Source organism: Microtus ochrogaster, chromosome 6 (genome assembly GCF_000317375.1).
Source record: "Microtus ochrogaster isolate Prairie Vole_2 chromosome 6, MicOch1.0, whole genome shotgun sequence".
In the NCBI taxonomy this organism is placed as follows: Eukaryota; Metazoa; Chordata; class Mammalia; order Rodentia; family Cricetidae; genus Microtus; species Microtus ochrogaster.
Genome location: NC_022013.1, coordinates 49,482,665 through 49,506,375, shown reverse-complemented (window position 1 = coordinate 49,506,375; position 23,711 = coordinate 49,482,665). Strand labels below are relative to the sequence as shown.

General features: G+C 45.1%; 3 protein-coding genes across 6 annotated transcripts in view; 2 read left to right on the top strand and 1 right to left on the bottom strand.

Moving 5' to 3' along the window:
- The window catches only part of Ube2e1 (ubiquitin conjugating enzyme E2 E1), a 58,397-nt gene extending 52,871 nt beyond the window's left edge, over nucleotides 1-5,526 (top strand). For all 3 annotated transcript variants that reach the window (XM_026779663.1, XM_005348563.3, XM_013346861.2), the window contains exons 4-6: nucleotides 3,072-3,204; nucleotides 4,061-4,208; nucleotides 5,138-5,526. In XM_026779663.1, the coding sequence (XP_026635464.1) occupies nucleotides 3,072-3,204; nucleotides 4,061-4,208; nucleotides 5,138-5,235 (379 nt within the window). In that variant the 3' untranslated portion in view covers nucleotides 5,236-5,526. The remainder of the gene's footprint in view (nucleotides 1-3,071; nucleotides 3,205-4,060; nucleotides 4,209-5,137) is intronic.
- On the bottom strand, nucleotides 4,523-12,453 carry Nkiras1 (NFKB inhibitor interacting Ras like 1). Of its 2 annotated transcripts, none has more exons than XM_005348565.3 (4): nucleotides 12,314-12,453; nucleotides 9,107-9,217; nucleotides 7,515-7,756; nucleotides 4,523-6,743 (listed from the first exon to the last, which is right to left on the bottom strand). In XM_005348565.3, the coding sequence occupies exons 2-4, from the start codon at nucleotides 9,198-9,200 to the stop codon at nucleotides 6,501-6,503; spliced, it is 579 nt and encodes a 192-aa protein (XP_005348622.1). In that variant the 5' UTR covers nucleotides 9,201-9,217; nucleotides 12,314-12,453; the 3' UTR covers nucleotides 4,523-6,500. The 2 variants fall into 2 exon arrangements, with proteins under 2 accessions (XP_005348622.1, XP_005348623.1); XM_005348566.2 differs by lacking the exon at nucleotides 12,314-12,453 and adding an exon at nucleotides 12,123-12,284.
- A 96-nt stretch (nucleotides 12,454-12,549) lies between these two features.
- Rpl15 (ribosomal protein L15) lies at nucleotides 12,550-15,619 on the top strand. The gene is made up of 4 exons (XM_005348561.3): nucleotides 12,550-12,635; nucleotides 13,024-13,205; nucleotides 13,323-13,459; nucleotides 14,141-15,619. Exons 2-4 carry the CDS (start codon nucleotides 13,034-13,036, stop codon nucleotides 14,444-14,446), a joined length of 615 nt encoding a protein of 204 aa, XP_005348618.1. The 5' UTR covers nucleotides 12,550-12,635; nucleotides 13,024-13,033; the 3' UTR covers nucleotides 14,447-15,619.
- Nucleotides 15,620-23,711: the final 8,092 nt, after the last annotated feature.

The following is a 23,711-nucleotide window of genomic DNA, read 5'->3' as shown; positions in this document are numbered from 1 at the left end:
GCCTTTAATCCCTGCAGTTGCAGGCAGATCTCTGAGTTCAAGGCCAGTCTACAGAGTGAGTTCCAGGACAGCCAAGGCTGTTACACAGAAAAACTCTGTCTTGAAAACCAATAAATATTTAAATAAATAAATAACTATAGTCAGCAATGTACCATTAATGAGGTGAGCATGTGCCATGGGGTCACATGCACCTTGGGGTCATTGTTGACTCAGTGGAGATGCTGCCTTAGTATAAACCTGCTCAGCCATTTTAGCCGAAAATGGACGGGCAGCTGGGTGCAATGGCACATATCTATCATGCCAGCGTTTGGAGGCCTTGGCAGGAGAGTCACCACCAGAGTGCGATCAGCCCAGACAACACAGTGATACTATTTCAGGAAAGAGGACTGGAGAGAGGGTGTGAACAGACCTTTTCCTTGTACAGCTTTGGATATATGGCCCGCCTTATTCTTCGTTTTTTGAAATATAACACAATGGTGCAACACAGCTTTTTCTTTGCACAAAACTGTTTATATTGATTCCTAGATTTGTAACTCTTTCTCTACACCTTTCTCAAGCTTACAAAGGAACAGTCTTGATTCCGTTTCTAGTTGTGTCCCAGGTGGTAGACTGTAGGGTCCAGGCTCAACTTCCAGTGACCTATACTTGAGTCCACTTGTGAACCTCCTGTAGGAGAAGCAGTGGTGTCTCCATATGGGTAACTGGAGCATCTTTTACACACTCAGTACAGTACGGCCGGCCAAGGGAGCTAAGGAACCTTTAGCTCCATGTTTTATTCTGATGTTCAGTCAAGTTTGAGACCATCAGTTGCATTTAGAGTCTGCATGTTGCTAAGCTCTGTTTTTAAGAGGCAATGTCAATTCTAGGGTACTGGCCCTCTTATTTCTTTCTAGGTTGACTTCTTAGCATTATCAAGCCAGATATTTTTAAAAGTATGACTCCTGATGATTGGTTTTTTTGTTTGTTTTGATTTTGGTTTTTTGAGACAGGGTTTCTCTATGTAACAGGTCTGCCTGTCCTGGAACTAGTGTTAAATGTTTTCACCCCCAGCTTGTTCTCTTCATGTTATTTTCTTCCTTCTCTCATCCTAACTTTGAGTCAAACAGGAGGAAGAAAATGTGTGTTTAGGTTTAAGGAGTATTCTACAAGTGGTCTTCTGTTCCCTTTCCTTTCTACTTTATCTCTGTCCCCTGGAGGGGGGAGGGACTGGCTTTGAATTAGTTAACAGAAGTTTTTTGAGGACATTTGTCTTGTTCAGACCCCAAATATGGACATTTGACACTCTGCCCTGTGTGTAAGCATTCATTGAGATTTTGAACAAATCTGGTGTATTAAGAAGAGCAGTTTTAGCCGGGCAGTGGTGGCGCACGCCTTTAATCCCAGCACTCGGGAGGCAGAGGCAGGCGGATCTCTGTGAGTTCGAGACCAGCCTGGTCTACAAGAGCTAGTTCCAGGATAGGCTCCAAAACCACAGAGAAACCCTGTCTCGAAAAACCAAAAAAAAAAAGAAGAGCAGTTTTGAGCCAGGTGGTGGCACACGCCTTTAGTTGTAGCAGTCAAGAGGCAGAGGCAGGAGGATCCCTGAGTTTGAGGATAGCCAGAGAAACTACACAGAGAAATCTCTGTGGGGATCGAGAGGAATAGTTTTGTCTGCTCCGGTGCCATCTGGTTGCATGCAGAATGTACTGTTTCCCAACTCTTGTCCTTGCCATAGTAATTTCCTTACTGATGTAGGTTGTATTACACTCTTCATAGATCTTATAATTAGAGGGGAAGCTTTACTACTTTTGTTAAGGTGCTTGGATACAAAGCACTCTGGAAGCCAATGCAATATTTTAAGAAAGATACTCTAGCCAAATGAGGGTATAACCAAACATATTTAACAAGAATAGGGTTTGGTTAATGGCTTATTCAAGTTTCACTAAAGTAAAAACTGATTACACACTTGACATTCTCTTTTCTCATTCACATTAGTTTATAAAGTAAAAAGTCTAGTCAACAAGTTGGGATTACAGATGACCCAGCATTTGTGGGAGCTGAGTCAAGAGGATCATGACTTCTAAGCCAGCCTGGGCCACTCTGTCTTGGGGGACCAAAAGTGGAGGAGCTTAGAAATCTGTTGGCTAAAGCAGTGTGTGTGTGTGTGTGTGTGTGTGTGTGTGTGTGTGTGTGTGTGTGTGTGTGTGTACATGTCCATAAATGTGATGTGGACTGTGTATGTCAACTGTGTATGTCTTTATCTCAATCTGGAGTTCACTAATAGGCTAGCCTGGCTAAACTCTGCCAAGCATTTTAGTAGGGTGAAGATTATGGAGAAAGCACAAGGAAGAGTCAGCCTGTGAGTCAGAAAATGAGACTCTTGGCACTAGCGATAGTTACAAGAGATGGTGCAGCTCTGAGAAAACTTGCCACTGGATGACAGATGAGGACATGATCTGTCCTGGGCGTGGTTGAAGAGAAAGCTTTATTGTAGGAAGAAGGGGGAGAACAGGCAGAAGCATCTGGGAGAGTCCAGACTGAAGCTGGCCAGCAGACCAAACAGGGCCATGCCCAGGAGTGGAGGGAGATGAGAAAGGAGAGAGACAAGGGCAAGCGAACCAAGAGAGAAACCAGAAAAGCCAATAGAGTTCGTGAACCTAGAGACCATAGTCAGAACAGCTGAGTTATAATGTAGAGGAGCTGGGGGAAGGGAAGCGGAAGCCCAGCCCCTGGGAGGGAGGGGCTTTGGGGAGGGGGAGGGATGAGAAGTGCTAGGAGGAGACACACGTACTGAGTGAGTGAGACTTGTTCTGGGTTTCTTGAGATCACCAACTTAGCTTCCAAGACACATCTTTAATTGCTGTTACCTTACATGTAAAGACGTTTGAGAGTTGAAAGTATGTCTGGTTATAACTAGTAAGCTTGGCATGGACCAGATGTTATTCTGTCATGGTTTACTTTCTGATGGATGATGAGTTTATACCACAGTCTTTATGAAGAGAACCCAGACATTAAACCAAAAGGATGGGGGGGGGGGCTCTTTTCTGAGATGGTGTCGCTGTCCTTTATCTGCTGGTGGTGTTATTTTTCAGTGCTGGTCCCAAAGGCGACAACATCTATGAGTGGAGATCAACCATTCTCGGGCCCCCGGGATCTGTGTATGAAGGTGGTGTGTTCTTCCTCGATATAACTTTTACACCAGAGTATCCCTTCAAGCCTCCAAAGGTAAGAAATCTACATATTCCCAGATTTGACTGTTTCTGTAAAAGATACATCAAAACTTTTTAAATGTAGTCACAAAAGCTAGATTTCTTCCATGTTTGTGTTGGTGTCCTCTTTACCCATGGGCACTCCATTTTAGTAAAGTCTATGATTTAGGTACGGCCCAGATCTGAGCTTCTTGGGTGTGCAGTGTTTGCTAGTTTTAGTGAATGTGGTGACTGCTGATTGGCACCTCAGTTGGCAATAGGCATGTCTAGGGGTATGTGCTGAAAACCTGTGCTGTTTATAGTCAGTCTTATAAGATGTGTAGCTTACTCAAAAGCAGTGTATTACTACCAGCTAACACAAGAGGTCAGCAAGCAACAATTCAAACTTAGAAATACTCATATTTAAAGCATTAAAATTAAACTAAACATGTCATCCCAACACTCTGGAAATGGCAGCAGGCAGGAGGATCAAACATTTCCAGTTTGTTTGGGATACATAGTATGAGCTTAGCCTGATCAAGAAAAGAAAAACCCTGCTTGACGGTGTTGACACACACCTTTAATCCCAGCAGAGGCAGGCAGATCTCTGTGAGTTCGAGGCCAGCCTGGACTACAGAGTGAGTTCCAGAACAGCCAGGGCTGTTACACAGAGAAACCATGTCTTAAAAAAAAGCAAGAAAGAAAAAGAATAGAGTGAGTGTTGGACTCCCTTTGCCTTTGGCAATTAGCATTGCCTTAAAATGAAAGGAGATGGCGTGAGCAAGCTCTGTAGCGCCTTACAGCCAAGTCTTATACATCTTAGGGATTAGTCAGCTGAAATACAGTACATAGTCTCCTACCTGAATGCTCTTTGACAATAACCTTATTTTTAGGTTACATTTCGTACAAGAATTTATCACTGTAATATTAATAGTCAAGGAGTTATTTGCTTGGACATATTGAAAGACAACTGGAGCCCAGCACTAACCATCTCGAAAGTTCTCCTCTCTATCTGCTCACTCCTTACAGACTGCAATCCTGGTAAGGCTGATCATCTTCAGTGCTTTGCTTTTTACTAAATGAAAAGGTACTTGTCTTCCGCATAAACTAAGACCCAAATTTTCAAAGGACATTTTAATTGAGAATTTAACCCACTAGTTGGAAAAGCAACTATTCTAAGTTAGCACTGAGGCTGGGTGGGTGGGTGGGTCTGTTGCCTCCCTGTTTGGGTAGTGGTTCAGTGAGCACTTGCTCCACAGACAGTTCTCACTTTTGAAAGTGGTATTTTTCTGCCAAGTATGTGGTGATTGCAGAATTGTAATTACCGGGACTAATCATTTTAAAATAAAAAGAACTTATTTTTCTGCTTTCACATACAAATTTATTAGGCATTCCATTTTCAGAGAAGAACATCTATTTGGAGGTCTGGGCTTTGGCCTTCTCCAGGATACAGAGTACAATATATACAGAGTACAGTAGATAGTGTCAATTGCACTGGGCACAAAGACTTCACAGCATCCACAGTGCTCTAATCAGTGAGCAGAGCTGGTCCTGGAGCTCTGGATGTCCAGACTTGTAAGTTTGGTCATACACATGAAGAACAGAAGTGTTACTTGTTGGGAGAGAAAAGAATAAGAAAATACAGCCAGGCCACTCCATTTTTTAGCAAGACTCCTCCCATCCTCCCTTGTTTTACTTTATATTAAGATTAGAAGATGGGGCTGGAAAAATGGCCCATCTGTTAAGAGCAGTTATTCTTGCAGAGAGCCCAGGTTCAATTCCCAGCCACTGCATGGCAGCCCACATCTACAGCATGCAGGCAGAGTATCCATACACATAAAACAAATCTTTTTAAATTTGGTTTTTAACAATTAGAAGAAAACCCCCTGGTGAGTGTTTCAGGCATAGGGCATGGTCATAACTGTTTGCTGTATGTTTCTATCTAAAGTGTCTACATCTTTTTCTTTCAGCTGACCCTTTGGTGGGAAGTATTGCCACTCAGTACATGACCAACAGAGCAGAACACGACAGAATGGCCAGACAGTGGACCAAGAGATACGCTACATAAACTGGGTTTTCAGTTCTTACATTACCTGTCTGTCACAGAAGAGAGCTGCTTATGATTTTGAAAGGGTGGGGGAGGGTGGGAATTGGTAAAGAGTAGGGTATTTCTATAACAGATATTATTCAGTCTTACTTCCTAAGATTTTGTTGTAACTTAAGGTATCTTGCTACAGTAGACAAATTGGTAATAGTGACTTTTAGAGCTGTCAGTTTTGCGAGATTAGTTTACTTTTAGTACAACAGGAAAGAATGCGCGTGTAGACACTTGGGATTCATTGAGTGTAGTCTACTGTAATTTCAAAATCAGCTTACATTTGTATAGGTTACACACTTGGCCATTGATGCAAAGTCCTATTTTCTTCTTTTAAAAAGTTGGAATTTGTTTTTCCTTCTTAGAGGAAAACAATGGTATTTAACAGTTTGTAGAGATTGTTACCTCGTATATGTAAAATGGACACCTGGCTATGAGACACCATGTAGGAAATGAGTAGTTAATGTTTTTTATTTCATATGCAAGTTACTTTAAAGGTTGAATCAGGATTTGTGGAACCCTGTAGTGAAATACCTTAAGCTGTTAACTGTAGGCGTGAAATAGGAACTGCTCAGTGGACTGGTTATGTGTTTTAGACTTCTTACGTCTGCATTTGTTACTGTGCTAATAAACAATATTAAGAACAACCCTGACCCGGCTGTGTTCATTTCCTCTCTGTGCATGTGGTACCTGAAGAAGCCAAAAGAGGACACTGGATCCCGTGGAATCAGTTACTGGTGGTTGCGAGCCACCGTGTAGGTACTAGCAGTTGAACCTGGGTCTTAACTACTGACCAATCTTTCCAGTCCTATTCAACCTTCGCTACTGAAAGGGTGCTTGCCATGCAAGTCCAGCAGCTTGAGTTCAGCCTCTGGAACTTAGGCATAGATGGAAAGAGAAAGTTGGCTGCACACACACATCCTAGACATACAGGAATAAGCCTTTTTGAAATTATGTTCACAGTGAGGAATCTGCATGAAATTACAAGGAGTATGACAGTTCCTGACAGGCTGGAAGGTTCCCATGGAACATCGCATACATTCCATATTTTATTTTACTATTAATGACAAGTACAACATAAATAACAAAGATAAAATATGTCTAACAGTAATAAATAAGCCCAATAAGTTAATTATAGTGTAAAGTGCATTGAATTACCACTTAGGCCCGGAGGTGGTTTTGTAAAGGGCCATGTTACATCATAACTGTGCCATGCTACAGACATTTCAAGATCTGACTCAGTTTTCAGAATTGGAGTTCCCTTTGTTCTTCCTGCCTGGCAAAGGGAAGCTGGATTTGCTCTGGGGCTGGGAGAGCTTGCTGGCTAGTAAAGTGAAGGGTTCGATCAGCGTCCTCCGGTCTGTCACTGTCACCTCCCACAGCTTCACCTTCTCGCTTTTCGCCCACCGCTGTGCCACTTCAGCGTCTACTTGTCTCTGCTCGGAGAGGTCGATTTTGTTTCCCAGCACGACAATTGCCACCTGAGGGAAAATGATGGGAAGACCACACTGGGACACTGCGAAAGGGACAAACAAGGATTGCTCCTCCACTTGGCAGACTGCTTTACTTAAATGACAGAGCCAGTAATCTCATCTGCTCTGGAGTTGAGGCAGGAGGATTGAAAGTTCAAAGGGCAATTTAGTTAGACCCTACCAAAAACAAAGTTTAAAAACTAAAAGACTGGGGACGTAGAGAATTTAACTAGTAAGCATGAGGCCAGATTAATCCCAGTACTAAGCTGGTGCTGGTGTCCTTAGGTATGAGAGAAATAAGAGAAGGCATCACCTCACTTTTTCCTGAGTGCATACAGTCTGTATATATTTTTTAAAGGTTTAGGTTTATTATTTCTTTATTTCCTTTTCCTCTTTTTGAGATTTATTTATTTGCTAGGTATGCAGTGGTTAGAGAATTCCAGGCAGAAGGAAAGTGGCAAATAGGTGGGAGCTGATGACTGGTTATTAGCTTTGGGGCGGGGGGGAGGTGTTAAATGACAAGAGCCCTATTTTGCCACAGACATCCTAAAAGCCTGAAGAAGCAGTGATGGCACACATGACTAAGCTATGTAGGGCCTGAGCTGGGAAGCGAGAAAAGCACCTTGGACAGTGTAACCCAGAAAAAGGCAGAAAGTGATGCTTGCGCTGTGGGCTCAGCCAGTCCCCACACCCTGTGTCTGCAGATACTGCTAATACAACTGATTTCTAAGTGTGTGCACCCTACCCTACAATTCTAACAGATCTGAAATAGCCACTCACCTCTTTCTTGTCTTTGAATTTATCGATTTCCTTCTTCAGAAGCTCCACCCTTTGAAAGGACTCCAGGTTATTCACACTGTACACAAGAACAAAGCCGTCAGCGAAAGAGAAGTAATGCTTTGGCAGTTCCACGCCTTCCTGCAGGCCTCGCGTGTCGTATAAGTGGAGCTGCTCCTTCACCCCGCGGTCTGTCTCCACCGAGGCCATATACACGTCTTCCATCGTCTCGCAGTCCTCCATGCCTGCATTAGAAGGAACCAGGGACAGTTATTCACTAGTTCCCTTTCCCACTGAGCTGACTTTCTAGGTCTCCATATGCAATAATCACACTTTACTGATTTCTTTTTTTTTTTTTTTTTTTGGTTTTTCGAGACAGGGTTTCTCTGTGGCTTTGGAGCCTGTCCTGGAACTAGCTCTGTAGACCAGGCTGGTCTCGAACTCACAGAGATCCGCCTGCCTCTGCCTCCCGAGTGCTGGGATTAAAGGTGTGCGCCACCACCACCCGGCCGGTGGTGTACACTTTTAATCCTAACACTTGGGAGACAGAGGCATGGGGATCTCTGTGATTTCAAAGTTAGCCTGGTCTACAGTGACTTCCAGGATAGCCAGCCTCAAAAAAAAAAAAGTTTCTTCTTATAGCATTGGGGTGACACACTTATAAATCCAGCACTTGGGTGGTGTAAACAGGAGGACCAGTCGTTCAACGTCAGCCTCAACTTGTAGGAATCTGAGGCCAGCTTGAGCTACATGACACCTTGTCTCAAACAAAAACTTTCTTTTGGCCTTATTAGAATTAGCCTAGCATTAGGTCTACAAAAAATGTAAATTTTTATCTTCTATATAAAAATGACAATAAAAAAACCGGGCAGTGGTGGCACACACCTTTAATCCCAGCACTCAAGGAGGCAGAGGCAGGCTGATCTCTTGAGTTCGAGGCCAGCCTGATCTAATAGCAAGTTCCAGGACAGGCAAGGCTACAGAGAAACCTGTCTCAAGAAAAAACCAAAAAAAGTCATCAAAATAATAAAAGATAAAATGTTCTCTAAGCTATGTACCAAGAAAGAAATGCTTTAAAGATCTGTATTTACTCTTTTACATAAACCTAAGTTCATTTAACTTCTCTACCAAAATCATGACCTCACTTAAGCCAGAAACATTATCTTCACCTCTGCAGATCTATAAAGCATTGTCATATACAGTATGATAAAACAGGAAACTGCTCATCAAAGGAATAAATGAGATAGTCCCAGGTTACTAAATTGGGTCACACTGTAGCAAACATCATTTTTTCATTTTTAAGCCTATACAGCACTAGACCACTGTGACTGAAGAATGGCATCGGCGTTGCTACCGCAGAGACCCTAGGGTTCCTAGACCCTTCTGATGCAGGTGCACAGAGCCCGTTTTCATATTATCCATGTCTGCCTGCCACTTGTTTCTGACCTGCTAGATAACCTGCAGAAGCACTGCTGGACTTCAACAAAACCCAATTTCCTTGTCCCTACTCAGTCTCCTTTACACCACTTAGCGTGACCAGCACGTGTCCTGCACCAGTTCCAGATCTAGAGAGAAACAAAGAAGGATGATCTTACCGATAGTATGATTCCCATAAAGGAGTTGCTCCAGAATGGCAGTTTTCCCAACAGACAACAACCCACAAACGACAACCTTGCAGCCCTTTCCCATCTTCTCTTGCAACAGCACTGTGGAAAAAAGAGAGGGCACCTTATCCTGGACACGCTGAAATAAATCCCTTTCTCTTCCTTAAAGTTTAAGTTGAACCAGTAATATAGGGGAAACTCCAAACAGTAGAAGGGTGATAGAGAATAAGATAATCTTTCCACATGCCATTCCCCAGGCTCTCTGTTAAGAGTGTCTTATAGATTGCCACAGAATCGTCTGGATAGACTCTAAAGACACCTGAATGGAGATGTGTGCAATCCCAGCACTCGAAAGGCAGAGGAGGACCAGTGCCAGCTACATAGTGAGTTAGAGACCAACTTGGCTGTTGATATCTATGCATGGCTGCTCATGCCTACAATCCCAACCCTCTGGAATAGACGCAAAAAGTGCTGAGACTGGAGGATTACCATGAGTAAGGTACCATTTTCCTTAAGGCTTTTGTTTTTCCAAAAGACAGGATAGTGGCAGCTAAGGTAAATGGTTCAGTAGAAACAGCAGAAAAGTCACTTTTAAAAAGTCAAATGGGGGCTGGAGAGATGGCTCAGAGGTTAAGAGCAATGCCTGCTCTTCCAAAGGTCCTGAGTTCAATTCCCAGCAACCACATGGTGGCTCACAACCATCTGTAATAAGGTCTGGTGCCCTCTTCTGACCTGCAGGCATACACACAGACAGAACATTGTATACATAATAAATATTTAAAAAAAAATAAGTCAAATGGTCCGGGTGGTGGTGGTGGTGCACGCCTTTAATCTCTGTACTTGGGAGGCTGGGGCAGGTGAATCTCTGAGTTCAAGGCCAGCCTGAGTTCCAGAACAGGCTCCAAAGCTACAGGGACACTTGTCTCAAAAAAACAAAATAAGTAAATAAATTAGTAAAAATGAAAGAAAATAAAAAGTCATATGGTAGGGCTGGAGAGATGCCTCAGAGGTTCATTCAATTCCCAGCACTCACATGGCAGCTCAAAACTGTCTAACTCCAGTTCCAGGGGATCTAATACCCGCCCGCCACACACATACACACAAACATACATAGAGGCAAAAGACCAATGAAAATAATAAAGAAAAAAAGGTCGAATTGTAAGCCAGCAGGCATGGTGGTGCAGTCCTTAATTTTGGCATGTGGCAGGCAGAGACAAGCAGGTCTCTGTGAGTTTGACAGAGCCTGGTCTATATAGCAAGTTCCAGGACAACCAGAGGTATATAGAAAAACCCTGTCTCAAAACCCAGCTCACCAATGGGGAAAAATACCTGCTACCCAGTCTGATGAGCTGAGTTTGATAACCAGTTCCCACAGGTTGTCCTCTCAACTTCTACCTTTACATGCATGCACAAATAAGTAATTTAAGAAAATTTTTGAGATGGTCTCACTGTGTAGCTATGGCTGTCCTAGAAACTTACTATGTAGACTCAGAGATTCTCCTACCTCTACATCCCAAATCCTAGGATTAAAGGTGTGAACCACTCTGTGTGACAAAAAAAAACAAAACAAAAACAAAAACAAAACACCTTTTAAGGGGTCATAGCAATAGCTCCATGGTTAAGAGCAACCGACTGTTCTTGCAGAGGACCTGAGTTTGATTCCCAGCACCTACACAGTGGCTTAATGTATAAGGGTTTTTTGCCAGCATGTATGTGTGTGTGCCATACTCATGCCTGGTACCCTTGGAAGCCAGGAAGAGGGTATCAGATCCCCTGGGACTGAAGCTAAATTGCAATGTGGGTACCAGGGTCCCCTAAACCAGTGAACCATCTCTCTAGCTCTCCACCCCCAATTTATAGAAATGGACTCCCCAAAATGCCCCCCCCCCGTTCTAATCCTGGAAACCTTTGAGACCTTACTTTAGAAGAAATTTTGCATGTGGATTGAATTAGCTTGAGACACAGAAATCAAGATGGAGGCGGAGCTCTCCACAGGGGTATTTATGAGAAGTTTTAAGGAGAGGGAATGATTGAGTGCAAGGTGAGAGCCGCCCACAGCCAAGAGAGGCAGGCGGCCTTGGGCTGCTCTTCTTTCTGACACCCTGAATTTTTAAAAATTTATTTGTATTTAATGCTCATTGGTATTTTGCTTGCATGTATGTCTGTGTGAGGGTATCAGAACTCCTGGAGCTGGAGTTACAGAGAGTTGTGAGCTGCGTGGGTGCTGGGAATTGAATCCGGGTCCTCCGGAAGAACAGTCAATGCTCTTAACTACTGAGTCATCTCTCCAGCCCCAACACCGTGACTTTCACCTAGCTTTATTTCTGATCTACAATCTATAAAATGATGAGTGCTTTATGTGAGCCATGAAACGTATTGCAGTAGAGGCCAGGCAGGGCGAGCACAGCCTCCTGACTTGAGGGGAAAGCATAGAGGGTCTGTGCAGGTTTGAGGCTAGTCTAGACGATCCATCAAGTTTCCAGGACAGTTAACGTTATATAGAAAAATAAAATCTGGTCCTGAGGGCTGGAGAGGCTCGGAAGTTAGAGCACTTTCTCATTCAGGTCCCAGCACCTACATGTGTGGTTCAGTTCTGGGGTGCACATACATACATGCAAACAAACACACATAAACTAAAAATAAATCTTAAAAAAAAACAAGAATGTTCTAAAAGAGAAATCATATTTTTTAATTTAACTAATTAATCTATTTTACACTCCACCAGAGTTTCCGCTCCCTCCTCTCCTCCCATTCCTTCTGCCCCACCGTGCCCTACCAACCTTGGCCACAAGAGCAGACTTTATTAAAACCACACGACTGTATGAAAAAAAGAAAATTCTGGAGCTGCAAAAACGCCAGCAAACCATTATCTCTTAATAAAGAACGCAATGCAGAATGCCAGCATCCTGGGCATTTCTTCCTGAAACAGTCGCACTTAAGGAGGCTTAGCAAATGAAGAATTTGCTATACTAAAACCATCCATAAAATGAAGCCCCCGCGTTCTGACCTTAGCACCTCAGACTCCCATACACCCCAGGAAGGGCAGGAGGAGGCGGCCTGGTCCCGCAGGTCCCCGGCGGGCTTCACGGACACGCGCGAGGCCCACGCGTGCAGCCACTTGCACCTACGCCCACCCGGTGGTTGTCCTGCTGTCACTCTGCTCCGGGATTACGGAGCGGAGCCGGCGGAGACACCAACCTGGCACCGCGGGGCAGTGAGACAGAGGCACGCCGGTCACTGCGGTCCCCGACCTGCCTCCTCAGGAACCGCAGCCGTGACGCCTGAGGGCTCAACGCCTCGCGCAGCCTTTGCAGTTCAGAGGCGACGCTGAGAGCGCGCGGGGGGGGGGGGCGGACACACGTGGAAAACCACCGGCTCAGATGTTGGAACTACAAGCCCCATGAGGCCCTGCGCGGCCACTCCCGCCCCACCGGAAGGAGAACCGCCGAGGCGGAGGGAGGAGCCACAAAAGGGATTGTGGGAGAAAGGCTTCTTCCTTTCCTCTGACGGCGGCCATCAGGTAGGCAGGTCGGGCGGGATTTGCATTTCTATCCGTGGCGAATCGCTCCGGTCTTCAGCCATCCGGGCCCGGCGGCACCGCCGCCTCTGAGCTTCGTCCTCCCGCGAGCGTTCGGTCAGGATGCGGGGTGGAGCGGGCGCGGAGTCGCAGCCGTCCGGGAGGCTTGCGGGAGACGCGATGGCGGCAGGATCCGAGCTGGGCCCGGGCGTAGAGGAAGCCTGGCTGGAGCGAAACTCGCGGGCGGTGACGATCGCGTCCCCAAGTCAGGCTCCTCGGACCCGCCGCTAGCGCCGAGCCGTTCCCGTTCCCCGTGGACGGAGCGGTTCTGGTCGCCGCCTTCCTGACCGCCATCGCCCTGCGATGTGCTTCTCCCCCCCCCCCCCCGAAGGTGAGCCAAGATGGGCGCATACAAGTACATCCAGGAGCTGTGGCGGAAGAAGCAGTCGGACGTGATGCGCTTCCTGCTGAGGGTCCGCTGCTGGCAGTACCGCCAGCTGTCCGCGCTGCACCGGGCTCCCCGCCCCACCCGGCCCGACAAAGCACGGAGGCTGGGCTACAAGGCCAAGCAAGGTGCGTGGTGGCCCGAGATGTCCCGAGTGGGCGATCCCTGGTTCCCCCATCCTTCCGCGGTTGTCACTAGCTCGGTACTGAGTCTCACCTGTCGGCGGTGGGTTTGTCCCTGTCCAGGTTACGTCATATACAGGATTCGCGTCCGCCGTGGTGGCCGCAAACGCCCGGTGCCCAAGGGTGCGACCTACGGCAAGCCTGTCCATCATGGTGTGAACCAGCTAAAGTTTGCCCGAAGCCTTCAGTCTGTTGCTGAGGTAAACGGATCGGGGTAATGGTTGTCCTGGCAACCCGTTAGGGGTTGTGGGCTGGAAGAAATGGGGACCACGGTGGAATTTGACTGGGCGCAAGGTGGGCTTGGAGGTGTTTTGTACTTAACCTTGGCAAAGAGCAGCTAGTATCAAAACTCTTGCTACTGCTTGGTGCTTAGGTTTTAGGTTTATACTAAGAAGATTTTTGTTTGCTTGCTTTTTTTTTTCTAAGAAGATTTTTGTTTGTTTTAGTGAGCTAGGTCCTTGCAGAGCCTAAGCTTTTGAAGGCGGTAAATTTTTGAGCTGTTCTCATATTACATTTAGCTATGTTGCTAATATAACGTTTTTCTTCTGGACTGCTAAGTTGTGTTCTGTGGTCAGGGACCCCTTTCCAAAATATGGAAGCTTTTTATTCATTGACTCTTGTATAAGGCCATGGCCCTGACCCCTGTTGCTGGAGGGGACTGACAGAATTCACTCCATGCCCGGTGTTTGTATGGTTTTGTTGGGCGGGAGAATAAGAAGGATGATGTTTCTGTCTGCATATCTGTCTTTTACGCTGGGCTTTAGTGAGGGGGACTTGGCCTGCTTTGGTCTCTGGTGATGCAGAGTTGGGAGGAAGGGTTTTTGTCTGAGTTGTTGCCATGGGCAGTACAGAAGACTGACTAGGCTTTTCCCCCGTTTTAGGAGAGAGCTGGACGCCACTGTGGGGCTCTGAGAGTCCTGAATTCTTACTGGGTTGGCGAAGATTCCACATACAAGTTTTTTGAGGTTATCCTCATCGATCCATTCCATAAAGCTATCAGAAGAAACCCTGACACCCAGTGGATCACCAAACCGGTCCACAAGCACAGAGAGATGCGTGGGCTGACATCTGCAGGTCGCAAAAGCCGTGGCCTTGGAAAGGGCCACAAGTTCCACCACACTATTGGTGGCTCTCGCCGTGCAGCCTGGAGAAGGCGCAACACTCTGCAGCTCCACCGTTACCGCTAATATACGTGATGTTTGTACAATTCATACCCAATAAACCGTTTAGGACCGTCCTGTCTGCTTAAAGGTGTTATTTGTCTGTTAAGACTGTCGCAGATTGTCATGAGTGTTTTGTGGATTATAGTGGTTAAAGTGCAATGATGTTTGAAGATTACAGTGATGGTATATCTTGTTTCTGGTGACCTTTCTGTCTGCATTATCTGCTTGGGTTCAGTGTATGGCTTACACCATGTGGTATCCTATGTATGAAGGACTTGCCCTGTAGAAGTGTTTGGTGTATGTGATAGAACCTGCAGCTTTCTTGGTATGATAAAATCTTATAGTCACTGAAGTGGCTGCTTACTTTAGACTTGGGATTTTGCTTAGAAATGTAGGAAGAGAAGCTTCCAGCTTGTTTTGTGAACACGCTTAGACAAGGGAGTTCAGCTACAACCCACAATTTGAGATTGAATCCAGTGCCCCATTTTCAGAAGAACCAGGTAAAGTTGGAAGAGGCTTCCATATTCTGTTGGATCTCAGGAGGATGAGCTTGATGTCCAGTAATCTGTGTTGACTCCTTGGTGTTTCGAAGGTGGTGGTGATTGAATTTTGGGTGGGGTGAGGTTGCCCTCAGAAGATTATTTCCCTTAGCGTTTGTAGTCCAGTGATGGGTGCCATGTGGGCTTCAATTAATGCCAGCCAAGTGAACTCTTAAAAAGTTGTGGTCAAGATAGTATCCAGCCATTAGGAAGCTTCTAGCCACATAACAAGGATGGTTGGGTCAATCCTGGGCCAGTCAATTCATCTTGGGGGTAAGGAAAGCAGTTGGCCATATGACTTCATTAGTCTTTCCTTTGGTAGTGGTTGGTGGTACTTGTCCCAGGTATATTTCTCAGAGGTTGACATTTCACCAAGGCCACACACAACTACCAAGTTTTGTTTGTGCCATGCCTTGGACTAGGTCCCAGGATGAGTGTGGAATGAATAGACAGTACAGCCCTTATCAGGGATCTGGGTTAGTGGGCTTAACAATCTAATTGAAGCTTTTCTTAAACTCTTTCTCTTCAGATTTCTAAAGGATTTTACTGATTTCCAGAAAATACTAGATAAAAATCTTGACCTAGAATTCTTTTATATTCGGCAAAACAAATTGTATAGAGGTTGTTCAACTAAAGTAATAAATGTCTGTTAAACAAGTGTACCTTATGTTATCATTTATGTAAAAGCAAATGAAAACCTGCACAAGATGCTTACCGTAGAAATGGAAGCATCATTTGAGAGAAAATGTATACTAAGTTAGGAAACTGCTTGGGCCTGACACTGGCTCAGCCCTGGAAAGATTGTCTGCTAAAGGCCTGTCAGCATTACAGAAGCTTGCCTTTATCCTTGCCATCCTTGAGGTTTCTCCACACAGCAGCTAGAGGTCCTAAGTTTGTCCTAGTCTTTGTTATGCAAACTAAAATCCTTAGCAAACCTGTGCTGCCCCCTCAGTTCCACAGTCTTTCCCCAGACAATTGGAATCCTAGCAGATGGTCCGTGATCACTGCTAAAGTTTTCGGTTTTATTTCAGATGGTTTCAGTTATCTGAGGTGTCATTTAACTCCTGCCTCCACCTCACATGGACCAGGATCATAGGCATGCATCAACATGCAAGCTATTATTTTTGTCTTGAGGAAAGATCTATGTTGCCCTGGGTGGTTTGGAACTGGTATGTAAACTGTACTGGAACTCATCTACCTACCTCTGCCTGCACACTCTTGGTTTCTTTATGAGACGGTCTTAATGTATAACCCAGGTTGACCTCAATTACTGAGGTTAGTAGTTGGTCTTACAACTTAACAAGGAACGGGTACATAACAAATGGATTTTGCCACTGAAGTATATGCTTAAATGGTGTACCAGAGAGCACACCTTTTATCCACACACTTGGGAGGTAGGCAAGGGTATCAGCAGTACAAGCCTGTCTCAAAGAAGGCTGTGAGTAGCAGGCTCTGCATTAAGTGCCTTAATTGTACACCTTTCCATCTCTGCTTAGGAGGCAGAGGCTGTGAATCTCTGAGTTCAAGTCCAGCCTGGTCTACAGAGAGCTCTAAATCTGCCTCCCAGATTCCTGTTCTGAAGGCATTAGGTGAGATCAGTTTCTTGGATTTGACTTTAGATTTTGAGATAGTAACAGGCCTTGAACTGACATTTTGGAGGATGGAGACTGCTGGTGTCTGCCACATCTACTTTACCCAGTTTATATGGTGCTCGGGATAGAGTCTGCCTTGTGTGTGCTAGGCAAGCACTCTTCCAACTAGAAGAAATAACTTCTGGGTGAGAGAGTCTTGCTATGGATCCCACGCTGGCCTCAGGCAGCAGTCCTTGTGTGTGATGGGATTGTATGTATATACCATCACACCTGGCTCAGGAAATATTAAAATGTCTATTAGTTATTTTTACCCCAATTGCAGGGTATTATACATGATAAGTTCCTTGCATCGTTATCTAGGAGCTTATTTGTCCACAAAGAGCTTCATTCCCTTCATTTCGAGACCCCTTTGGGGGTGGAAGGATACTGTCATACAGGTCGAATATCAGCCATCCTGAATATCATGTTTACATTATGATTCTGTAACAGTAGCAAAATCACAATTGTAAAGTAGCAATGAAAATATCTTTATGGTTGGGGTTACCACAACATGAAGGCTGCAGCACTAGGAAGGTTGAGAACCCTGCGTGAACTGCAGAAGATCCCCCTCGGAGTGGCCCAGTTATAAAAAGATCCAAGGGAAAGGCAGTGTTCTCTGCTAGTGAGTGCACCTATTTTTTGTGTGTGAGGGGTTCGAGACAGCGTTTCTCTGTAGCTTTTTGGAGCCTATCCTGGAACTAGCTCTGGTAGACCAGGCTGGCCTTGAACTCAACAGAGATCTGCTGGCCTCTGCCTCCCAAGTGCTGGGATTAAAGGCGTGTGCCGCCACCACCCAACGCAGAACACTTAATATTCTTGAGGGGGACCAGAGTTCAGTTCCCAGCATCCTTATCAGGCAACTGGCAACCACCTGAAACTCTAGCTCCAGGGGATTCCTCACCCTCCTCTGGCCTTCAAGAGTATTTACATTTATGTCCACATCCTAACACCAACACTTACACAGAAGTAAGATAAAAGTAAACTTGGATTTAAAATAACAATTTTAGGGGCTGGAGAGATGACTCAGATTAAGAGCACTAGCTGTTCTGGAGGTCCCTGGTTCAATTCCCAGCACCCACACAGCAACTCACAATGTCTTTAACTCCAGTTCCAAGAGATCTGATGCTCTTTTGGGTGCATGGGCACCAGGCATGTACATAGTGCGCTTACATGCATGCAAGCAAATCACACACAAAAATAAATTTAAGAAAAATCAATTTTAAGTCATTGTCCAATTTTTTCCACAGAGTTTGTACCAATTTAAACCACCAGCAATGTATGAGGGGACTTTTGTTTTTTATACCCATCATGTTATCAAATTTTGGGATCTCTCTCAGTCTTGTGAAAAAGGCCGTGTTAGATACTTTTATTGTTGCCCTCTGAGTGTGGCAAAGACAACACCACGTGTCTACCAAAGCTTCTTGCCACCAGAATACACAGCTAAACTCTTGTTTAGGTAGAAGTCTTATGAGTTATTCTGCAATTCAGGACAAGAGTAGACACTCCTTCCCTGCTTTCCCAAACTGCAAATAACCATAGAAGCCCAAGCTCCAAGCCGAGCAGTTGTGGTACACGCCTTTAATCCCAGCACTTGGGAGGCAAAGCCAGGCAGATCTTTGTGAGTTTGAGGCCAACCTGGTCTACAAGAATTAGTTCCAGGGACCAAAGCTACACAGAGAAACCCTGTCTCAAAAAAAAAAAAAAAAAAAAAAAAAAGAAAAAAAAAGAAAAAGAAAAAGAAGCCCAAGCTCCAGAAGGCACAGCTACAAATTGAGAGCTGCTCAACCCTGCCAGCCAGAGGAAGACTTCACTGCGCTAGGGACTGCCACTTGCCCTGCTCTCATGGCAGCATAGCCTATGTTGACCCTGATTATAAAATAAGCAATGGGTCTTATGTTTTCAGTAACCTGTTACTACCTTTTAATTTAATTAATTAATCTATTTTTGGTTTTCAAGACAGTGTTTCTTTGCATGGTTCTGGCTGTCCTGTGTAGACCAGGTTGTCCCTGGCTCCTGTGTGCTGGGATTAAAGGCATGTGCCTTTTTATGTGTGCTGGTGTTTTGCCTGCATATCTATGTGTGAGGATGTCGGATTCCCTGAACTGGAGTTACAGACAGCTGTGAGAACCATGTTGATGCTAGGAATTGAACCCAGCTCCTTTGGAAGAGCAGCCAGGGCTTCTAATCACTGAACCATCTCTCCAGCCTAATTTTTATTTTTTATAGATTGGTTTATGTTTATGAGTATTTTGCCTGCATGTATGTATGTATTCTTCATGTATGCCTGGTACCAGCAAAAGGTATCAGATTCCCATGAGCTGCCACGTGGGTGCTGGGAATCAAACCTGGTTCTCTGTAAGAACAAGTATTCTTTTTGTTTTGTTTGTCGAGACAGGGTTTCTCTGTGTAACAGCCCTAGCTGTCCTGGAACTCACTCTGTAGACTAGGCTGGCCTTGAACTCACAGAATCTGCCTCCCAAATGCTGGGGTTAAAGGCCTGCACCACCACCCTACTAGAACAAGTGTTCTTAACTGCTGAGCCATCTCAAGCCTCCTAAATTTTTCTTTAGTTTGTGCGTATGGTGTTAGGGATCTAACTCAGGGCCTTGAACATGCTAAGCAACTTCTCCATCACTAAGCTACATGCATTCCTGGGTTTTGTTGGGGGCCTTTTGTGTGTGTGTGTGTGTTGTTTTGTCTTAGTGTATGTGTTCAGAGGGCAGAAGAGACATGCATACTTGGACATGGATATGCAGAGGTGTGGATGGCAGAGGAAAACTTTTGGGAGTTCTCCCACTTTGTTGAAACAAGAGTCTCCAGGCTGACCCATGAGCTTGCCGGCAATTCTGTGTCTGCCTCCAAACTCGCTATAGGAATGCTGGAATTAGAGGTACGTACCATCACATCCGGCCTTTCACATGGTCTCTGGGGGTCAAACTCAGGTCATCAGGCTTGCTGGGCAGCACTTTAGCATGCTGAACCATCTCCCTGGTCTCCAGTTACTGTTTGGTTTGTTTGTTTGCTTTTTGTTTTGGTAAGGTCTTCCTTTGTAGTCCAGGCTAGCCTCAATTTCACAGTTCTCTGCTTCCTGAGTGCTGGGATCACATGTGTGCACCGCCACACTAGGTCCTTAGTCTATTTTCCCACCAGAGAGTTTTCTCTACGTTGAATCCTGCTACCCTTAAGCTTCTCTCCCTCTCTCTCCCCCTCTCCTGTCTCTTTCTCTCATTTATTTTGAGACAGGGCCTCTATAGTCCAGGCTTACTTAGAACTTGCTCTTCAGTGATGGCCTTGAACTCCTGACCCTCCTGCCTGGAGCTCTGAAGTGCTGAGATCACAGGTATACACCGTTAAGCCTAGGATGCTGTATTCTATTGAACACTTGCTACTATTAGCTAATTTCTTATCACGTTTCTGCTCAAAAGTTTCTTTTTTTTTTTTTTTTTTTTGGTTTTTTTCGAGACAGGGTTTCTCTGTGGCTTTGGAGCCTGTCCTGGCACTAGCTCTGTAGACCAGGCTGGTCTCGAACTCATAGAGATCCACCTGCCTCTGCCTCCCGAGTGCTGGGATTAAAGGCGTGCGCCACCATCACCCGGCTTGCTCAAAAGTTTCTTAAAGATGAATAAAGATTCTATACAATAACTTTGTTCCTTTCAACTCTTCATCATTCAGATTCCACTGTTAAACTCTGAAATTCCTAAGCCACATTCGTACAGCTGTTGTGCTAGAATAGGGTAGGTTATAGCCCCCAGCTCTCAGGGGCTTAAAGTGATAAAGACTTAACTGGTCATGGTGGAGCATACCTTGAGAAGCAGAGACAAGAGAGTCTAATTTGTGTGTCAAGAGCATGTTGTGTGTGTATGTGTGTGTGTACATGCATGGGTGTGCTCATGCGAGCATGTACAAATGCCAGAGCAGGCCCACAGGAGGGCTGCACATGTAGTTAGTGCTCTATCTTCCTTGTAAGTCCAAGTCTCACTGAGCCTGGAAGTCACTGGATTTTGTTTGTTTGTTTGTTTGGTTTTGCTTTCCTTTTGGTTTGTTTTTGTTTTTCAAGACAGGTTTCTTTGTGTAGCTTTGGCTATCCTGGAACTTACTCTGTAGACCAGGCTGGCCTCGAACTCACAGAGATTGGCCTGCCTGTACTGGAATTAAAGGCATGTGCCACCACCGCATGGTTTACTTGGTGAATTTTCTTTTCTTTTCTTTTTTTTTTACCACTAGACTTGGTGAATTTTCATGAGTTAGCTAGCAAGCCTCCATGATCTTGACTCCACCCTCACCCCCTCCTGGAGGGTTACAGGCCAGCAGATCCCCTGCACACAACTGCGCAGCTTTCTTATGTGATAGAGCTTCTTCTGGCCTATAAACCCAGCAATGGCGCTCGTCTGAGGCCAGCCTGGTTTACAGAGTGAGTTCCAGGACAGCCAGGGCTATACAGAGAAACCCTTTCTTGAAAAACAAAAACAAAGAGAAAAAAAAAACAAACTGACCTCCTTGGCTTTGGTTTGGGATGCATGAAATCAGTGTTCTGACTGTTCTTCACTCGGGGAAGGGACAGTTGTCGTAAGTTTGTTCTGCAAAGTGAAGCTGGCCTGAGAGAGCTGGGTGAGGTCACAGGTACAAGCTATGTCTTATTTTATTTGTTATTTACAGGCTTTCTCTATGTAGCTTCGGAGCCTGTCCTGGAACTCGCCTTGTAGACTGGACTGGCCTCAAACTCACAGGGATCCACCTGCTTCTGCCTTCCGAGTGCTGGGATGACTGCCCAGCTCAAGCTACGTTTTAACCAACAACCACCTCACAGAGAATAACACAAAGTGTCAGTTTTTACCCAGAAGTCCTCTCTCCAACCCCTGTCATCACTCCTGTTTCAGTTTTGGGAAGGCTGGCCAGTTTGAAGATTTTAATTATTGATTTGCAGTGAACACTGCCACCAGACATGCAGTGAAATAAAGGCAAATAGGGGCTGTTGGTAGGAAAGACTGTTTCCTTTAAACATCCCTCTCCGGGCAGGAGAGATGGCTCAGTGGTTAAGAGCACTGGCTGCTCTTCCAGAGTACCCCGGTTCAATTCCCAGCACCCACATGGCAGCTCACAGCTATCTGTAACTCCAGTTCCAGGAGACCTGATACCTTCTCAGCAATGCACATAAAATAAAAGTTAAATAAATTTAAAAATCATGGTAATGCCAGAAGTAATGCCAACATTTAGGAGGCTGAAATAAGATTGGCATGGATTCTGCCCAGACTAAACTACATAGCAATAGCAAGACCCTACCTCTACACCCTCCACTCCCCAGAAAAACCCACAGCAATAAATCTTCTGCCAAGCCGGGCGGTGGTGGCACACTCCTTTAATCCCAGCACTCGGGAGGCAGAGGCAGGCGGATCTCTGTGAGTTCGAGACCAGCCTGGTCTACAGAGTGAGTTCCAGGACAGCCAGGGTTACACAGAGAAACCCTATCTCAAAAAACCAAAACCAGAAAGAAAAAAAAAACCATGCATTTGAAGATGTACCTGGCACATATACAGTATACTTTCAAACTGCAGTAAAGAGCACCTCATCCCTTCACAATTAATAACTTCCTTTAATTGGCATTATAAACACCTCAACTAATTTGCTTGCATCTCTCCTTGTTATTCAGGGAGGTTCGTTATTGGCCCGTGCTGGTTTAGGAGCCACCGGTGGGGAGTGTGATTATGCATTGTCTAATCCCTAGACTGTCTGTGAGAGTATAAACCTACTACTTCGGTCCAGAGTTTAATTATCAACTGAGCGGGATTATTTCACTCATCAGAAAGGAATATTCAAAAAGTAATCATCTTTGGGGTTGGAGAAATGGTTCCACAGTTAAAAATAAATAACTCAAAGTATTTCGAAAGATCAACTACATTTAAGATGGATTTCTTGGTCCCCCGTTTGGTGTCTGTAGGTTGAACCTGTTGCAATCAATTCATCACTGATAGCACACCCACCATTAATATGACCACAACGAAAGCATTTTCAATATTATTCTCACTTCAATGTGAGAGTTCTCTAACTTGTTAATGCTTAGGGCTGTGTGTGTGTGTGTGTGTGTGTGTGTGTGTGTGTGTGTGTGTGTGTGTGTTTTCAATTGAGGCAGGGCCTTGCTATGGAAACTCTTACCTACTGCTTCAGAACCATGCCCACCTGCCTGCCTGATACCTCGCTCCTCACCCTGATGGTCATGGACTCATCCTTAGAAAATAATCAAGAGCCCCCAATTAAATGCTTCCTTTTTTTTTTCTTAGATTTTTAATACAGGGCTTATCTGTAGCTTTGGAGCCTGTAACTAGCTCTTGTAGACCAGGCTGGTCTCGAACTCACAGAGATTTGCCTGCCTCTGCCTCCCGAGTGCTGGGATTAAAGGCGTGCACCACCGCCACCCAGAAAATCCTTCCTTTTATAAATTATTTTGGTCATGGTGTCTCTTCACAGCAACAGAACAGTTGCTAAGATAATGTTGGTCCTCTTAACTTTGTCCACACTCAAAGACCTGAAACCTGTGAAACATGTTGGGTTTCAAAACAAACAGGATGAAGGCTGCTATCAGCTGACTTTAACATGGGAAATTTTCCATGGCCTGGGAGTCTCTAAATGGTGAAAAGGCAGGAGAGCTGAAAGCCAGAGAGATGGCATCATGATGAGGGCTCAGCTTGGCAGTGCCAGCTTTGCGGACATCCAGGGACCACAGGATCACATACAGAGGCTGCCTAAGTACCCACCAAGAACAGTCCTGCCCACGTTTGGGTTCTTGTCCAGCAAGACCTGCCTTGGAACCCGCAGCCTACAATCACGGCACGCAACCATAAACCTGTGTTTTTTTAACCACAGTTTGTGGTATTTTATTGAACAAATTGAAAACCGAGTTCCATATTGTTCTGACTTCTACACCTGCCGTTTCTTCTCCTCCCACACGCTCTAACAACCTTTCCCCTCTGTAAGCCTAGGGCTCTCCACTGAGATGGAGGGCTTGCCCCTCAGGGACATTTGGCAATGTTTGGAGACTTTTTTTTGTTTTTTTTTTGTTTTTTTTTTTTTTTTGTGTTTTCTAGACAGGGTTTCTCTGTGGCTTTGGAGCCTGTCCTGGAACTA